The sequence below is a fragment of the Lynx canadensis genome, chromosome A1, assembly GCF_007474595.2.
Source record: "Lynx canadensis isolate LIC74 chromosome A1, mLynCan4.pri.v2, whole genome shotgun sequence".
Lineage (NCBI taxonomy): Eukaryota > Metazoa > Chordata > Mammalia > Carnivora > Felidae > Lynx > Lynx canadensis.
In genome coordinates, this window is record NC_044303.2 from 132,931,632 (window position 1) to 132,947,087 (window position 15,456).

Sequence of the window (15,456 nt, forward strand, 5' to 3'; positions counted from 1 at the left end):
CTTGATAATGGATTTGGAGTGATTTCCTGGATATAACACCAAAAACACATTCAACTAAAGCAAAAATAGACGAATTGGACCATGTCAATCTTAAAAACTTCTGTGAGGGGCGCCTGGGTGGCGCAGTCGGTTAAGCGTCCGACTTCAGCCAGGTCACGATCTCGCGGTCCGTGAGTTCGAGCCCCGCGTCGGGCTCTGGGCTGATGGCTCGGAGCCTGGAGCCTGTTTCCGATTCTGTGTCTCCCTCTCTCTCTGCCCCTCCCCCGTTCATGCTCTGTCTCTCTCTGTCCCAAAAATAAAAATAAACGTTGAAAAAAAAAAAAAATTAAAAAAAAAAAAAAAAAACTTCTGTGAATCAAAGGACACTACCAAGAGAGTGAAGAAGCAACCTACAGAATGGGAGAGAGTATTTGCCAATCATATATGTAATCATGGACCCCTATCCAGAATATATAAGGAACTCCTAAGGCTCAACAACAACAACAAAAATACAAATAATTTAAAAACGGCAAGGAACTTGTACAAAATTTCTCCAAAGAAGATATAAAATGGCCAATAAGCATGTGAAAAGCTCAACTTCATTAATCATCAGAGAAATGCAAACCAAAGCCACAATGAGATATCACCTCACACCCAGCAGGATGGCTACAATCTAAAACAAGAACAGGGGCACCTGGATAGCTCAGTGGGTTGAGTGTCTGACTCTACTCTTGACTTTGGCTTGGGTCATGGTCCCAGGGTCCTGGGATTGAGCCATACATCAGACTCTGCACTGAGCATGGAGCCTGCCTAAGATTCTCTCTCTCCCTCTGCCTCTCTCCCCCACTTGTGCACTCTCTCTCCCCGTCTCTAAAATAAAAAATAAAGAAAACAAAAACAAAAATTAACATGTGTTGGTGAAAATGTGGAGAAATTGCAACCCTTGTGCACTGTTGGCAGGAATTACAATATGGTGCAACCACTATGGAAAACAACATTTCCTCAAAAAATAAAAAAAATTAAAAATAGAACTACCATATCCAGTAATCTCATTTCTGGATCTATATCCCAAAGAAATAAAAGCAAGATCTCAAAGAGATAACTGAACACCCATGTTCACAGTAACACACTATTCACAGTAGCCAAAATGTAGAAGCAACCCCAATGTCCATCAGTAGATGAATGCATAAACAAAAGGTGGTATATACAAACAATGAAGTATTATTCGGCCTTAAAACAGAAGAAAATTCTGTCATATGCCACAATATGCGTGAACTTTGAGCATACTATACTAATTGAAATCAGCCAGTCACAAAAAAGACAACTACTATATGGTTCTATTTATATGAGATATTCAGAATAGTCAAATTCAAAGAGAAAAAAATAGAATGGTAGTTACCAACAGATGGTGAGAGAGGGGAAAAGGAGACTTATTGTTTATATGGTGTGGAGGTTCAGTTTTTCAAAATTAAAATTCCTAGAGATCTGTTTCACACAATGTGAATATACTTAACAATACTGAACTGTATAATTAAAAATGGTTAAGATGGTAATTTTTTGTATTTTTACCACACAACACACAAAAATATGGTATATATGCACAATACAGTACCTTGAGGTTGTAAAAAGTAATAGAAAATATCACATACTACTGCTATGGAGTAATCTCCAGGACATACAAGTATGTCAAAAGAACATCGTGGAGAAATGTGTAATGTAGTTTACCTTTAAATGTGATCAAAGTGCATACAAATATATAGATGTATTTCTCTATATTTTTTAAATGATGAATAAAATTAAGAAAAAAACTCTTTTTTTTTTTTTAAGTTTTTAAAGTTTATGTATTTTGAAGAGAGAACAAGCATGGAAGGAACAGAGAGAGAAGGAGAGAAACAGAATCCCAAGCGGGCATCGCACTATCAATGAGGAATCCAATGTGGGGCTTGAATTCATGAATCCAAGATCATGACCTGAGCCAAAATCAAGAGTCAGACACTCAAACGACTGAGCAACCCAGGAGCCCCAAAACTAAGAAAAAATTCTTTATGGTTTTCTATGAAGAAAGGAGGGAAAATGTGGAGGGGTCAGGGATAGAAGCTAGACTTCTCTAAATGAATTCTGCTTTGTAGATTTGACTCTGGACTATGTAAATGTTTCACATAATTATAAAACAAGATTAAGTTTTGGGGTGCCTAGGTGGCTCGGTCAATTAAATGTCTGACTCTTGATTTCAGCACAGGTTATGATCTCACTGTCGTGAGATTGTTGCCAGTGGAGCCTGCTTGGCGTTCTTTCTCCCTCTCTCTCTGCCTCTCCCCTGCTTGTGCACATGCTTGCACACACCCTCTCTCTCTCTCTCTCTCTCTCTCTCTCTCAAAACAAATAAATAAACTTTTAAAAAAGAACAAGATTAAGTTTAAAAAAAAAAAAAGTACCTAAAAAGAGAAAGCAAAATTAAATACATGAACCTTTTAAATTAGGGGGAATTCACTTTAAAAGAGACCAAAACACAACAACCAAATGTCAAGTATAAGCCTTATTTAGCTGGATTCTGTTTCCAGAAAAAAACAAAAAAATTTAACCATCTGAGAATTTTCAATAACTAACTGGATAATGGTTAATATTAGAGATTATTAATTTTTTTAGGTTTTATAACAGTATTTTGGTTATGTATTTTTTTAAAGCCCTTACCTTTTAGAAATACACACAAAAATATTTCATAGATGAAATATGTTGGGGTTTATTTCAAAATAACCTCGGAGACTGCAGATAGAAAGGGGAACGGGGATAAGGACAGATGAAATTAAAAACTGGGAGTAAAGATGGCAGAGTAGTACAGGGACCCTGAGCTTGTCTTGTCCCCTGAAACATAGCTAGATCAGCATCAAACCATTTTGAATACCTAGGAAATTGATGTAAGGATTAACACAACAATGTGCATACTTTGAGCCAGAGAGCTTAGCAGTGCGTGGAGCAGAGAAGTGAACTGGGGGAGAGAAAAGCCATGGAGCTGTGGAGGGTAAGGAGCCATTTTCATGGAGAGAGGACATAGAAAGAGAAAGGGGGACAGAGGAGGGCATCAGGATGGCAAAGAAAAGCACTACCCCTGAAAGTAGCTGGAAAGAGAGAAACAGTGAAAATACTCACAGAGGACTTGACAAGAAATCTATTCCCCAAAACCAGTGACAAGGAGAAAGGAGAGGGTTTCAATATCACCAGAATTCTACAAACAGTGGAGCACAGAGTCTGAAGGTTCAGAGCTCAGTGCCTGCCACTGCTCTGGTGAGGAAGCAGGGTGAATCCCCAGGAGCAGGCAGTGAGTCTGAGGGGTCTGTGTGCCACATGAGGAGAACCAGTTCCCCTGCTTGGAGTGCATTTGGTAGATGCCATATAGCCTTCTTGTGGGCAAAAGTCCCAGCAGACCCCTGAGAACAGCCACGTTTTCTGGTACTGGGACATAGAAGCCAGAGTGCAGCAAAACCTGGCACTGGTTGTGTGTTGTGATCTCCATAAACTGAGACTCTAATTAAAAATTACATGGAAGCCAATGAAAATGAAAACACGACAGTCCAAAATCCTTGGGATGCAGTGAAGGTGGTCATAAGAGTTAAGTATATAGCAATCCAGGCCTTCCCAAAGAAGGAAAAAAGGTCTCAGATACACAACCTAACTTACACTTAAAGGAGCTGGAAAAACAACAGCAAATAAAGCCCAAAACCAGCAGAAGAGAAATAATAGATTAGAGCAGAAATCAATTATTGAAATAAAAAAAAACAAAACAGTAGAACAGATAAATGAAACTAAGTGCTGGTTCTTTGAAAGAATTTTTAAAAATTGATGAACACCTAGCCAGATTTATCAAAAAGAAAAAGGGCCTGAATAAATAAAATCACGAATTAAAGAGGAGAGAGCACAACCAACACCACAGAAATAAAAACAATAATAAGAGAATATTATGAATAATTATATGCCAACAAATTGGGCAATTTGGAAAAAATGGATAAATTCCTAGAAACATATAAACTACCCCAACTGAAGAATAGAAAGTTTGAACAGACCCATAATCAGTAAAGAAATTGAATCAGCAATGAAAAATCTCCCAACAATCAAGAGTCCCGAGATTTCCCAGAGGAATTCTACCAAACATTTACACAAAAGTAAATACCTATTCTTTTGAAGCTAGTCCAAAAAATAGAAATGGAAGGAAAACTTCCAAACTCATTCTATGAGGCCAGCTTTACCCTGATCCCCAAACCAGACAACACCCCTCCAAAAAAGAAAATTACAGATCAATTTCCCTGATGAACATGGATGCAAAAATCCTCAACAAGATATTACTAAATCAAATCCAACAATACTTTAAAATAATTCTTTACCATGATCAAATGGAATTTATTCCTGGGCTGTAGGGCTGGTTCAATATCTGTAAATCAATCAATGTGATACATCACACTCATAAAGGAAACGATAAGAATCACAGGATCCTTATCCTGTGCAAAAAAAGCATTTAACAAAATACTGCATCCTTTCTTGATAAAAACCCTCAAGAAAATAGGGACAGAAGGAGCATACCTCAACATCATAAAGACCATATGCAAAAGACCTGCAATATTAACCTCAATGAGGAAAAACTGAGAGTTTTTCCCTTAAGGGCAGGAACATGACAGGGATGTCTATTCTCAAGACTGTTGTTCAATGTTGTACTGGAATTCCTAGCCTCAGAGAACAAAAAAGAAATAAAGGGCATCCAAATTGGCAAGGAAGAAGGCAGACTTTCACTCTTGGCAGACAACATGATATTCTACGTGGAAAACCTGAAAGACTCCACCAAAAAACTGCTAGAACTGATACATGAAGTCGTAGGATATGAAGTCAACATACTGAAATCTGTTTCATTTCTATGCACCAATAACGAAGCAGCAGAAAGACAAATCAAGGAATCGATCCCATTTACAATTGTACCAAAAACCATAAGATATCTAACCAAAGAGGTAAAAGATGTGTATGCTGAAAACTATAGAAAGCTTATGAAAGAAATTGAAGAAGACACAAAGAAATGGAAAAATATTTCATGCTCCTGGATAGGAAGAATACTGTTAAAATGTCTATACTACCCACCCTACACATTCAATGCAATCCCTGTCAAAACAACACCAGCATTCTTTACAGAGCTAGAACAAACAGTTCTAAAATTTATATGGAACCAAAATAGACCCCAAATAGCCAAACTAATACTGAAAAAGAAAACCAAAGCTGGAGGCATCACAATTCCAGACTTCAAGCTGTATTACAAAGCTGCAATCATCAAAACAGTATGGTACTGGCACAACATCAGACATATAGATCAATGCAACAGAATAGAGAACCCAGAAATGGACCCACAAATGTATGGCCAACTAATCTTTGACAAAGCAGGAAAGAATATCCAATGAAAAATTGTGCTAGGAAAAGTGGGCAGCAACATGCTGAAGCAGATCACTTTCCTATTCCATACACAAAAATAAACTCAAAATGGATGGAAGACCTAAATGTAAGACAGGAAATGATCAAAATCCTAGAGGAGAAAACAGGCAACAACCACTTTGACCTTGGCCACAGCAACTTCTTACTAGACAGGTCTCTGGAGGCAAGGGAAACAAAATAAAAAATGAACTATTGGGACCTTATCGAAATAAAAGGCTTCTGCACAGCAAAGGAAACAATCAGCAAAACTAAAAGGCAACCAACAGAATGGGAGAAGATATTTGCAAATGACATATTGGACAAAGGGTTAGTATCCAAAATCTATAAAGAATTTATCAAACTCGGGGTGCCTGGGTGGCTTGGTCGGTTAAGCGTCCGACTTCGGCTCAGGTCATGATCTCACAGTCCGTGAGTTCGAGCCCCGCGTCGGGCTCTATGCTGACAGCTCAGAGCCTGGAGCCTGTTTCGGATTCGGTGTCTCCCTCTCTCTCTGACCCTCCCCCGTTCATGCTCTGTCTCTCTCTGTCTCAAAAATAAATAAACGTTAAAAAAAATTAAAAAAAAAAAAAAAAAGAATTTATCAAACTCAACACCCAAAAAACAAATAATCCAGTGAAAGAAATGGGCAAAAGACAAGAACAGACACTTTTCCAAAGACAACATCCAGATGGCTTTACAGACACATGAAAAAATGCTCAACATCACTCATCATCAGGGAAATACAAATCAAAACCACAATGAGATACTACCTCACACCTGTCAGAAAGACTAATATTAACAACTCAGGAAACAAGAGATGTTGGAAAGGATGTAAAGAAAGGAGAACAGTCTTGCACTGCTGGTGGGAATGCAGACTGGTATAGACACTCTAGAGAACAGTAAGGATGTTCCTCAAAAATTTAAAAAGTGCTACCCTACAACCTAGCAATTGCACTACTAGGTATTTATTCAAAGCATACAAAAATACAGATTCAAAGGGGCACATGCACCCCAGTATCTATAGCAGCACTATCAATAATAGCCAAATTATGGAAAGAGCTCAAATGTCCATCGAATGATGAATGGATAAAGAAGATGTGGTTTATACATACAATGGAATACTACTTGGCAATGAGAAAGAATGAATTCTGGCCATTTGCAGCAACATGGATGGAACTGGAAGGTATTATGCTGAGTGAAATAAGTCAGTCAGAGAAAGACATATCATATGTTCTCACTCATACATAGATCTTGAGAAATTAAACAGAAGACCATCGGGGAGGGGAAGGGGGAAAAAAAGTTACAGAGAGGGAGAGAGGGAAACCATAAGAGACTCCTGGATACTAAAACAAACTTAGGGTTGATGGGGGCGTGGGGGAGAGGGGAAAGCAGGTGATGGGCATTGAGGAGGGCACTTGCTGGGATGAGCACTGGGTGTTGTATGGAAACCAATTTGTCAATGAATTATATTAAAAAAAGAAGATGTGGTATATATACACAATGGAATACTACTTGGCAACCAAAAAGAATGAAATCTTGCTACTTACAACAATGTGGATGCAATGGGAATGTATTATGCTAAGCAAAATAAGTTAGTCAGAGACAGACAAATAACATATGATTTCATTCATATGTGGAATTTAATAAACAAAACATGAAGGTAGGGGAAGGGAAGGAAAAATAAGATAAAAACAGAGACGGAGGCAGGCAAACCATAACAGATTCTTAAATACAGAGAACAAACTAAGGGTTGTTGGAGGGGAGGGGGTGGGGGTGGGCTAAATGGGTGATGGGCAGTAAGCACAGCACTTGTTAGGAAGAGCAATGAGTGTTATATAAGTGATGAATCACTAAATTCTACTCCTGAAACCATTATTACACTATATGTTAACTAACTTGGATTTAAATAAAGAAAAAAAGGGGTTTTAATTGTCAAAGTAGATGATGGGTACAGGGAGATTCATTATACCACTTTTCATTTTCCAATGATGAAAGTTTAAAAAAAAAAAACAAAAAACCATGAATTTCTTAATTGTCTCTTCAAGCTGATTATCATGGAATATAAAACAATCATGATCTGTCAGAAACCACACCTAAAAATGAAATATAGTACATTACCTTTGTAAAAGTGACAGGGATGCTGGCATCCAATTGAATGTGATCTGCAACTTCTGTAAACTGCTGCTGCTGTTTTTGCAATGTTTCCAGTAACCTTGTAATTTCCTGTTTTGCCAAAACAACTCTACAATCATCCTAGAAAAGAGAATACAGTTTTCCTGTAAACTTATTACAGAAATAAGGGAAAAAGAGATATCACCAAAACTCAAGAAAAGTTCATCTAACATCATAGTATTAAAGGTTAACTTAAATGTAAATTTAACTAGGATAATAATAATAAGTGGGCATTAATAAATAATTTAAGACCCTTTTAAGAGAAGAAAAGATAAATAAATTGTGGTATATTCACAAAGACCACAATGAGAATGAGCCACAATTATACCTGATGATTTGAATTTCACAATGTCAAATAAAAGAAGAAAGGACATGAAGAGTTCATTCTGTATGATTCCATTTTTATTAATACCAAAACAGACAAAAATAAGATATGCATTAGAAGTCAGGTTTATCCTTAGGGGGGAAGTTATCAGAAGAGAGTCTGAGGGGTATCTTGGGGTGTTGGTAATGTTCTGTTACATGATCTGGATGCTAGTTATACAGCAACTAGCCAGGTGAACACTTATGCACACATTTCTGTATGTATGTTGTACTTATTATTTTTAATGTTTATTATTTAATTTTGAGAGCAAGAGAGAGCAAATGTGAGTGGGGGAGGGGCAGAGAGAGAGGGAGAGAGAGAGAATCCCAAGCAGGCTCCGCACTGCCAGCAAGGAACCCTGAACTCACACACTGTGAGATCATAACCTGAGCCGAAATTGAGTCAGATGCTTCGCTGGCTGAGCTACCCAGGCGCCCCTGCATGTTGTACTTATATAAAAAGGTTTTTAAATAACTTAAGATATATATGTACTGGTTTTTTTAAAAATGGGACTACATGTAAAATTGAAAAGTCTCCCTCTCCCTCTAGATCCCCAGACTCTTTCTTCAAAGTCAAGCACTTTCCAGTTTCTACAACATTATTCCAGAGATTTTCTACACAGACACCAATATATTCTTCCTAAGACAGAGATCTTCAAACAATATGTAAGCTCCATGAAAGCAGCAGTGTTTGCTCACTGTTGCATATTTATATTAGTCAATTATTAACTAACAAACTTTGCTTATAAGTTGCATGTTGTTCCAGTTATTCATAACAAAAGCCTTTAAGAAATTCCTGCTTCTGGGGCGCCTGGGTGGCGCAGTCGGTTAAGCGTCCGACTTCAGCCAGGTCACGATCTCGCGGTCCGTGAGTTCGAGCCCCGCGTCAGGCTCTGGGCTGATAGCTCGGAGCCTGGAGCCTGTTTCCGATTCTGTGTCTCCCTCTCTCTCTGCCCCTCCCCCATTCATGCTCTGTCTCTCTCTGTCCCAAAAATAAAATAAACGTTAAAAAAAAAAAAAAAGAAAGAAATTCCTGCTTCTACTCTCATGCCCCAAGTACAAACAAATCCTATTAGGTATCCAGATTTTGGACACTTCACTCCACTACCCAAGCCAGTATTCTCTCTCACATGGAATTCTACAACAGCCTAACTCCTTTTCTTTAACTCCTTCCTTCCATCTTTGTCCTCCTCCAATCTGTTTTTTACACATCAAAGTGATCATTTTAAGTAAGATCAAGTCATTCTTGTCAAAATTTCACAATGGCTTCTCTATTTTAATCAGTAAAAGCTGAAGCCCTTCCAGTGGCCCACAAAGCCTTCGTTACATATAATTCCCTATTACTTCTGATTATAGCTCCTATTTCTCTCTCCTTCATTTGCTATATACCAGCCACAGTGGCCTCTTTTGCTGTTCCTCAAATACACCAGACATGGTGTCCTAGGGATTTTTCTCTAATGGGTTTCCTCAGTGGGAATATTCTTCCCTATATTAGGGCTTGAATAAATTCCTTCACCTTTTTCTTTTTTGAGGCTTTGCTCAAATCTCACCTTTTCTTATAATGATTTTTACCCTGATCATTTAATAATGCAGTCTGCTGGACTCCCACACTTTTTCTTTTGTCCTTAGTTCTTACCACTATTCTAACATTTTACATAATTTACTTATTTAGATAAGGATATGATTTATTGTCTTATCTTCTCCTTGCTAAAATGCTAATTCCACAAGATTATATAACTTTTTGTTTGTCTTGTTTACCAGTATATCCCATGTTATCTAGAAGTACCTAGCACACAGTAGGCACTCAAAACTTATTTGCTAAATGAATAGACAAATCCTCACCACTTAGCTTCATGCCTTGAACTTAGATGATGCATCATTTTTTTTTTTTTTGGAGGGGAAGGATGATTAAGCTTTGTTCTCAAAATTGATAATAACGTGTGATGTTCTATCCATTCTTCTGTTCAATTATCTCTGTGGCAGGAACTGTTAAGAATATTGGTTGGGGGGGATGCCTGGGTGGCTCAGTTGATTAAACATCCGACGTTGGCTCAGGTCAAATATTATGGTTCAAATTTGAGTCCTGCATCAGGCTCTGCGCTGACAGCTCAGAGCCTGGAGTGTGCTTCAGGATCTGTGTCTTCCTCTGTCTCTATCCCTCCCCTGCTTTTACTCACTCTCTCTCTCTCTCTCTCTCTATTGAAAATAAACATTGAAAACAATTTTTAACAATAAAAAAAAGAATATTGGTTGGGGTTAGGGTTCTATGACTTTAAAAACCAAAGTTGATATGAAGAATGACTCTAAGACCCTAACTTCATTTGCATTAACATAGTGAAATAATACCATATAACAATTACCAATCACTTTGATGAAATGCTTCAGAAATTCTAACCTCCACATATTTCAGTAACTATAAACATACTTTTTAACAGAATAAATATAAAAATACTTTTACGTATTCAAGTAAACGAGATCTAGATGTAATCCATTTCTGATTTTTCTGTGTTACCCATCATAACTGAACAAGTATTTATTAAGTTCCTTCTACCTAGATACAAAGATGAACAAGATGCATGCAGTCAACATAGAGAAGAATGAAGAATGCATATTGTTCAGGTTCGAATTAGTAGAGGAAAACCATACCACTTATGTAAACAGAAAGAATTTACTACGAAGAACTGCTAACTAGGTGTAGTTATTAACTAGGTAACTAAAAGGGTAAAAAGTACTCAGAGGTATCATGTGGGAAAGCAAATGTAGGAAGCAGCTATCACGCCCCAGGAAAGGGGGAATAAAAGGCACATGCTAGAATTATTAAAACTTAGAAACTTATAGGAAAGTCCCCATGGATCTTAAGCTCAGGTCTCTAAGGAAAGTGGTATCTTCTTGTGAGCAGTGAAATTCACAGGAACCCAAGTAAATGGGAACCAACAGGAAACTAACTCTACCTTCCAACCTTCCTTTCCCGTCCCCTGTTGATGGAGCCTAAACTAACAAGGAGATGGCAAAGCCGATATGTGGTTTGTAGAGTTCTAGTCCAAAAATCACAGGGCAGAGGAAAGAAGAATAGGACTGAAGTTCAAGGCAATTTAATAAATGGCATACACATCAATTATTATAATTCAATATGATAAGCTCAAGACTTTTGTGGTTACAGCCTCACCACATTCATATAAGTCTAATTAGATATATAAGAGAAAAAGCTTTACAATTAGTAATAAGTTTAGCTCTGCAGTGATTTGCAGTCAACACAATTACTAGCGATATGTCAATAAGGGTAAAATACACTACAGCTTACTGGGAATTCCTAGGGCAATAATTACCTTTTTATCACCAACTCATGAAAGCAGAACCAAATAGAAATGAATAAGACTGACATTTTTGCTCAAATAATCTTAAATCCAATTTATTTTAAAAGTATATTATCTGGGGGCACCTGGGTGGCTCAGTCAGTTAAGCATCCGACTCTTGATTTTGGCCCAAGTCATGATCTCATGGTATCATGATCTCATGACATGATCTGAAAACTGGTAAAACAAATTGCTTCTGATACCTCAATCATCAAAAAACATGGGACTACTGTGATATCAAAATTAAGAACCAATGAATTAGAGCAGAGATAGGTAGTACATGCTAGAAAGGCATCCAAAAAAAAAAAAAAAAAGAACAGAGAGTTTCAAAGAAAAGCAAACATTTGAGCTAGACTTTGAAAAAGGATTTCCACTATCAGAAAAGGGAGATATAAGCCGACCAAGCAGAAAGAATAGTACATGCTTGGTAAAGAAGAGTTAAAGGGCTTAGCATGACTAAAGAATGACAAGACCTTAAAGAGTTTCTAGAATCCAGAGTTTTAAGCTGGGGAGGGCACATGAAGTAGAGGACACTGATATGGTTGGTGGAGCAATTCAAGGTTAGAGACCATGTCCTAAGCACAATGTTAATGCACACAGTAACAAATAATAATAATATTAAAATATTTGTTAATAAAATAGACTAGTGCATACCTCTGATAATTATCTGTTTAACCTCCTTCTTAAAATATGTCCTAACCACATTTAATCTACCTACTTGTTGCAAAGTCTTTTCACAATGAAGACAGGCTGTTGAAACTTGGGACAACAAAATAGTCATATCTTCTTGTTGTTGCCTGAGCCAAATCAGTTTTTCTCGAACATGAGCATCAACAACACTTAGAGCCATTTCTTCTTGACGACACAGAGTTTCATGAAGATCAGAAAAATAAGCTCGGACACATGACCGGGCATTCTCTGCAGTACCCGGTACCTAAAGAAATAGAAATTAAACAACTTTAACCATAACAAAGATTTTATATGTGAAATAGTGAAAATTTAAATACCATCTATGTTCTTAAAAATTGCAGAATTGCTATCTCCACACAAGATCTTTCTCCTTAACCACAGCCTTTGGACATCCAACTCTTTAAATAACATCTCAAGCAAAAGAGAATACCTAATCTTCAGTCTCTTCCACTGTCAAACCTAGTTTCCTCCATCTCAATAAGTGGCAATGCCATCCTCCACATTGTTCAAGCCAAAAAACAAAAACAAAAACAAAACTGGAGTCACCCTTAATACTTCTCTTTCACATCCAATAACAGTCCCTCAGCAAATTCTGCTGACCACAAAACATATTCAAAACAACATACCCAAAATCTGATCAAGCCTCATCACCTTCACCTCTACTGACCTGATCTATGACATTATCATCGCTCACCTGATTATTACAATAGTTTTCTAATTGGCCTCAATAGATCCACTACTGCCCTCTACAGAGTATTTTCCACCTAGCAGCCAGACGGAGCCTTTTAAAATGTTAAGTCAGGGGGCACCTGGGTGGCTCCTTTGGTTAAGCGTCTGACTTCGGCTCAGGACATGATCTCGCGGTCCGTGAGTTCAAGCCCCACGTCGGGCTCTGTGCTGACCGCTCAGAGCCTGGAGCCTGTTTCAGATTCTGTGTCTCCCTCTCTCTCTGACCCTACCCCGTTCATGCTCTGTCTCTGTCTCAAAAATAAATAAATGTTTAAAAAAAAAAAAAAGAATATATTATAAAAAAAAAAAAATGTTAAGTCAGGAAGATGATTATTCTTTTGCCCAAAACTCTCTAATGATTTCCCATTCCACTCAGTAAATGCCAAAGTCCTTTACAGGGAGTGTTCAAGAACAGACTCCCTGAAAAAGCAACATCTGAGCAAAGACCTGAAGAAAGTGACTACAAGATTATCTTGAGGAAGAACATTTGTGGCAGAAAGAAAAGCAAATATCCATAAGACCCTTTGTGATCTCAACACCTCCTATGCTCTCCTCAATCATTCTACTCTAGATGCATTTGACCCCCTCACAGTTGCTGGGTTTTTTAATTGAAGTGTAGTTGACATACAATGTTGTATTAGTTCTAGGTGAACAACATACTGATCTAACAATTCTACACATTACGTGGTACTCAGCACACTAAGTGTAGTTAGTATCTGTCACCATACAACGTTATTACAGTATTACTAACTATATTCCCCATGCTGTACTTTTCATTTCCATTACTTATTTTATAACTGGAAGTCTGTACCTTTTAATCCTTAAAAATATGAAATACTTTACAAATTTATGTGTCATCCTCACACAGGCACCATGCTAATATTTGCTGCATCATTCCAATTTTAGTTTATGTGCTGCCAAACTGAGAACTCCTCACAGTTTCTTAAGTGCACCAGGCACACTCCAACTTCAGGGCCTTTGCACTTGCTCTTCTCTCTGCCTGGAATATTCTTTCCCCAAATATTAGCACGGTTCCTTTCTTATCTGCGTTAGGTCTTTGCTCAATGTCTCTTTCTTAGGGAGTCTATCCAGGAACACCCCATATAACACTCCATAGCACTTAACATACTTTTGCCATTAGTACTGACCCTTTTTCCACATTAGAATGTAAACTGCAAAGGCAGAGCTTTTTGGCAGTGTCTCCTTAGCTAGAACAATGCTAAAACAGTGTCTAGCTATTGTATGGGTTCCATAAATACTCACTGAAGGAATAAAGTATTTCCACTCTAGCATAAAATGTCCAGTAGAACCTTCAATGATGATGGACACATTCTGTATCTGTGTGGTTCAATATGGTAGCCATTAGCTACATGTACGTGAATATACTTGAAATGTAGCTAGTGAAAATGAGGAACCAAATTTTGTATTTTATTTGATTTTTAAATAATTTATGATTATGATTATGATTTTGACAGAGTGAAAGAGAGAGAGAGAATTAATCTTCAGCAGGCTCCATGTTCAGTGTGGAGTCGGGCACAGGGCTCAATCCCATGAAGCATGAGATCATGACCTGAGCCGAAAATCAAGAGTCAGATGCTAACCAAATGAGCCACCCAGGAGCCCCTAAGAGCAACCTTTCTTAATGCAAATCTGATTATGTTATTTCTATGCTAATTCTTCAGCGGCTCATCACTGCCCTTATAATCAAGTCCAACCTCTTTAACAGAGCTAATAATATCCTCCATGATTTGGCCCTTAACTCTCCAACATTTTTTTCTTGCCCTGTCCCATCCAATACTCAAAGATTCAAGTGTAGTGAACTGAGTTGTTCTATAATATGTCCAATTCTCACTTCCAGGCATTTTAACACGTGCTTCCCTCTCTGGGACAACTCACTCCCCACCACACTCTTCTCCCTGACTAAATTTCTTCAAGTCTCAGTTTAGACACCACATATTCCAGATAGCCTTCCCTGAGGCAGCTAAATTATTGCCACTCTTATGCATTACTAAGGCATCCTGTACTTCCCCTACAAAATAGTTACTACATTTGAAAATGTCTCTCTTCCATGATGGATTATAAACTCCATGAAGATAGAGACTTTTTATAAAACTTGTTTTCAGTGACTAGTGCAGTACTAGCACAACGTAATTGCCCAATAAATTAAAAAAATGAAAAGGTGAGAAGTACAAAGGGTAAGAAAGTACAGAAGGAAGAAAAAAATTCCATACATGTTCTGTGTGGGCCATTCCAATTCCATCTTCCACTATTTGTTCTCCTCCTTCAATGTGCTGAACGATTCCAACTAATTTTCTGGAATAATCTGAGATTTCCTCAGTGAAGGTCCGTATACAGTGAGCCATATCTAAAATTGATGCTCGGATCTGGTTAGCTTCTGGTTCCAATACTGAATGCTAAAATGCAACACAATTATAGAAAAGAACTCATGGTACTAACAATATAAAATGCTATTTAAATCACTCCTATAATAATAAGAAAAAGCATCAGTCTCAAGTGGCTTTTATAACACATTTACAAAAGCACAACATAGTAAATACTAATGTATCTTCATCACAAAACTATTTATCCTTCAAAGAAATAATTTAAAATTTGGGAGTCCATTTATTGTTAAATAAGAATCCAAGAGACTCACTTTATGATTTTACCATAAACATCAGTTCATCAAAAGACTTAAGTACTGTCAAAACAATCCAGTTCATTAAGAAAA

The 15,456-nt window shown here is 37.5% G+C and overlaps 1 protein-coding gene and 1 non-coding gene across 6 annotated transcripts in view; both read right to left on the minus strand.

Moving 5' to 3' along the window:
* Window positions 1-15,456, minus strand: part of TRIM23 (tripartite motif containing 23) — a 42,766-nt gene that overhangs the window by 17,538 nt on the left and 9,772 nt on the right. For all 5 annotated transcript variants that reach the window (XM_030322060.1, XM_030322034.1, XM_030322042.2 and 2 more), the window contains 3 exons: window positions 14,960-15,142; window positions 12,028-12,243; window positions 7,540-7,674 (listed from right to left, as the gene is read on the minus strand). In XM_030322060.1, the coding sequence (XP_030177920.1) occupies window positions 7,540-7,674; window positions 12,028-12,243; window positions 14,960-15,142 (534 nt within the window). The remainder of the gene's footprint in view (window positions 1-7,539; window positions 7,675-12,027; window positions 12,244-14,959; window positions 15,143-15,456) is intronic.
* Window positions 13,552-13,658, minus strand: LOC115526453. The gene has a single exon (XR_003972605.1). It is a non-coding gene; the product is annotated as a U6 spliceosomal RNA (small nuclear RNA).